This window comes from Cephus cinctus, unplaced genomic scaffold, assembly GCF_000341935.2.
Source record: "Cephus cinctus unplaced genomic scaffold, Ccin1 Ccin1_scaffold1034, whole genome shotgun sequence".
NCBI lineage: Eukaryota > Metazoa > Arthropoda > Insecta > Hymenoptera > Cephidae > Cephus > Cephus cinctus.
The window spans coordinates 195,095-199,180 of NW_014333567.1; the positions used below are offsets into that span (position 1 = coordinate 195,095).

Consider the following 4,086-nt stretch of genomic DNA (forward strand, 5'->3'; position numbering starts at 1 on the left):
GGGGGGGGCGGGGGGGGGCGTTTCTTTCATATAAATGGAATAACGGAAAGACAGCGGTGACCGGATGGGAAAGGGAGGAGCACAGAGAGTTTCACAGCATGGCACTTGACATATTTCTTAACAAATCGGTTTTTTTTTTCCTTTTTTACTTATTTCGATTTTCCTTGCGGCGTCCATCTTTGTGAGAGTCTTAAGTATCCGGTTTCGTAATGTGCAACGAGAAAGGAAAACGAGCTCGTAAGAAGGTGCACGAACGAGCGTGCGTGTGCAACGTGACGCCGAGAATAAGCCTCGTACGTATTTGCGGTATCGACGATAGGAAAGAGAACCGCGGTGGCGCCCTCTTTTTTTCTGTTTTTTTCCTTCTTCAATTACAATCGATACCTGAACGCGTCAATTGAGATCCATCCTGTTAAGTGAATCCTCTCCACAAATATGAAGTGCCATACTTTGTTTCATGCGAATGCGACGAAAATCGGGCGCATATTATTTTGAGACTACAGACCTACATATGCGCTCACGTGAGACTCCCGATAACGTAGGGCACATGGCCGGTTCGTTTCTTTGTCTTTCTGCTCAGCGAATGCGAATGAACATTATCGTTTTACGTGTGTCCTGTCGCGTGCTCGCGTACTCGGCTGACTATTCGAAAGCTCCGAGCCAGTTACATGGAAGTGAACGTGATACACCCCGTATAGATATATTCATAGATTCTGTGGTTCAATGTTGCTCTTGCTGTTTATCTTTTTTCTCTCTCATCGCGGGCGAGAAAGATAGTCTGCGTTAGTGATAGGCCATGCACGTGTTAGCATTCGCGAGAGTCTTTCTGCTTCTCGACAGTATATGGATTATATGGAAAAACGGCGAGCAGACGAGTCAGTGAGAGTGAGAAAGACTGAGGGAAAATTAGGAGAAGAGCAGCGGTCCAAAAGGGCGGGAGGCTTGAATTGCCAAAGAAAAATCGACATGGCGTCGCCGACTTCACACGGATAACGATGGCGCACGCGCATTTCCACTCCTCGTGAACACACTTACTGACAGCGTGACAGCGATGACTGATGACAGAGCAAAAGAATGAATAATATTATTAAGAGCCAGTGGAATGGTAGTAATTAAGATATAAAGATGGAGAGGAAGAGAGAAGATAGCGAATGAGCGTGCGTGAGAGAGAGAGAGAGAGAGAGAGAAGGGGGAGGGAGAATCGAAAGGCGGGGGGCCATATTCATTGATTTTGCACCACACACACACAAACAATTGCTCTAATGTTTTTCGCGAAAAGAATTTAGAAATTCTCATTCTGTTTTTTTTTTTTTGGTTTTTTTTTTCGTTCATTGCTTAACTCTTTCCTTTTTAATTTCTCCTTTTTTTTTCTTTCTTATTCCTCGGAGACATCATTCGCGCGGATTGACGTTTCCGCGTACACACTCGCATTCCACCTCTCCCTTCCGGTTCGCGTGTTTTTTTTTTTTTTTTTTTTTTTTTTTTTTTTTTTTTTTTTTTTTAATAAAGAATTCGAGAGCCCTTCAATTAATTAACGATTTACGATACACAGACGATTCTCTTCCTTTTCCATTTAATCTTTTACTTCCGGTCATCGTTGTTTTTACCGTCACCTATAAACTTGTCCAGCCCTAAGTCTGAGATGACGTGTGAAAATATAACGAGTGATTCGAGAATCTCCCGCGAACAGCGTGACGATCGCCATGGCGACTTTATTAAGAGTTAGTTCAGCAAGCTCCGATAATGATAAGACGCCCTGCTATGATTAGGAAAGTGATAGAGAGCAAGAGATATGTGGAGATTCGAGTGAAAAGTTAAAATCAAGATAAACGAGAAATAACAATATTCCAATGTCAATGTAGAACCTGAGAGAAATGAGGAAATAATAATGAAAAGGAGTAAAAGTCGAAGAAAAAGTGAAAAAGATTTAAGATACTTTGGTAGAAGTATAATTATGTACGGGCACGCGTGAGAAAGATAAAAAAGTAACGGCACTTCATATATGTTGCATTTTGCCACTGACAATGAGAAATGAAGATGAAATTTTTATACTTTCTTTATCGCGTGAACGCGACACGACGTTCGATCGATGGATCGATCGTATTTACATTTCGATCTTTGATGCGATCGAGAAAATCGCGGATTTCTAGGAACAAGAGAAGAAAATATTCTCCCGGCTTTCATAAAAGTAGACAGAGTGTCAGGAAAAATCGCTAATCACAGACAGGACTGACCAAGATTATAGTGGGTTGTTTGTTGTTGGAATTTTCAAAAATTTTGCAAAACAAGTTTTCATCAACCGGGGGCTCAGCGGTGACGCTCGCTTCTTTCTTTGAGATCTCTTCTCCTCGAACGGGACGATTCGGCATCGTTCGACAGCATGGGGCCGGGAAAGTCGGGAGTCTACAATATCGTATATAGCGGACAATGGAAATTTTGAAAATTCATCTCGCACGAAGGCCAAACAACGAAGGATACTCCCGTGGCCCATACTCTCGTTCGTCACGTGCCGAATGGTAAAACGTTGCGTTCGCAAGAGAAAAAGAAAATAAGAGCGAGCGTGTCGGATCGGTAACGATAAATAGTACGAGGCATAAGAAAAGGTGTGCAATGACAATGCTAGTAACGATAACGGTAATGATAGTAGTAATAAGATGAAGAAGAATAAGAGGAAAAAAAAAGTAGAACGCTTGGTTTAGTCCTTAGCCGTGTTGTAGGTACCTCGTAGTCTCTTTTCCGAACTTCACGCTCCAAATCCCACTTCTGACCCTCACAAATGTAGACGCGGTCGTAATACATTTGGCAAATCCGCTTCAACTCGGCTACAAGAATGGAAGCAATCTCAATGTTTGACGATATGTAAGGTTGCGTCACGTCGTCGCTCGCAGATGAATTTCAGTCACTCTTTGTATCTTTTTTTCTTTTTTTTGTATTTTTTCGTTTTTCCTCCCTTTGACATCAATATCACACAGTCGAGGACAAACGCTTCTTCCGATCGCAATTGACTAGCTACTCAATCTGTGTCAACAGTTCGCCGTAACGTCGCTCCGCTTCCCCTGCTTCCCCTGCTTCCCCTGCTTCGCCACTGCTTCTCTTGACTGGACGATATTCGATATTTTTAAGGACGTCGCGAGGAAGCGAGAGAAACGTTGAGCAAACTGTGACGAGTTACGACGACGCTTCCTCCTCGATAGAACCTGCTCTGAAATCTCTTTGGGGCGTTCGTGTTGTTTTCGTGAAGGGACATGTGATGCAAGTGATGCAACCTACACGTGCAATGGGCGGATGGGGTTTCAATTGTTTATCAGTTCCTTTGTTTCTCCGTTTGACGTTTGACGTTTGGTCGTTTCTTTATACTCGGGACGAGTTATCTACGCTCGTGTCTAGCTAGTGCGAGTTCAAGAAATAAAGAGAATATTCAGCGTGAAAAGAAGAAAAAGAAGAAGAAGAGAGAAAAAAAACTTTCACAAAAAACCGTAAATTCCGAGTGGCATAGTATTTTTATGTATAAAAATGGTTATAAGAGTGAAATGCGATACGAGGATGACGTCGCTTTGGCGATATTGCAATTTCGATAGTCGTTCCCGTATTTTCTTTTTTTTTTTCTTGTCTTGGCTCAGCCCGCCCCTCGCCTCCCTCTCTTCAGCGAAAATCTCTCTCTACCGCCGGAACACGTTAAAATGACTTTTACTATGAAACCATCGAAATTACTACAAGCCAAAGTTCATCGTTCCGCATTCCGACCAGTGCACAGATGACTTTGTGTTTGCTTGAATAAAATCAATAAGTTTGAAGTTTGACCAGCCGGTTTTTAGTTACCTCAAAAGCTTTCATTTTAATTTTCCTCTCGAGGTCATACTTATCGCCCTCGAGCGCGTACAATCTGTGCCAGTAAGCCGCACAAATAGTCTGGAGCTCGGCTAAAAAAAAAGTAAGAATTCACGAAAAAGAAGTTTACGCAAAGACGGACTTTCGTTAGGATGACGAGGTCCTGAGAGAGCAGTGGGATTCGGGCCACGTCGCATTGGCTCCCAGAATCTTCATCAAGGCTCCACTCTTTTTTTTTTTTTTTTTTTTTTTTTTTTT

General features: G+C 42.5%; 1 protein-coding gene across 12 annotated transcripts in view; it reads right to left on the minus strand.

Moving 5' to 3' along the window:
* The window catches only part of LOC107271709 (troponin I), a 20,549-nt gene that overhangs the window by 6,982 nt on the left and 9,481 nt on the right, over positions 1 to 4,086 (minus strand). For 4 of the 12 annotated variants that reach the window (XM_015748017.2, XM_015748013.2, XM_015748022.2 and 1 more), the window contains one exon: positions 2,722 to 2,822. The exons of 5 other annotated variants lie outside the window; for them this stretch is intronic. In XM_015748017.2, the coding sequence (XP_015603503.1) occupies positions 2,722 to 2,822 (101 nt within the window). Of the gene's footprint in view, positions 1 to 2,721; positions 2,823 to 3,819; positions 3,921 to 4,086 lie in introns of all 12 variants that reach the window. 3 more of the 12 variants (XM_015748018.2, XM_015748015.2, XM_015748021.2) reach the window with 1 other exon arrangement.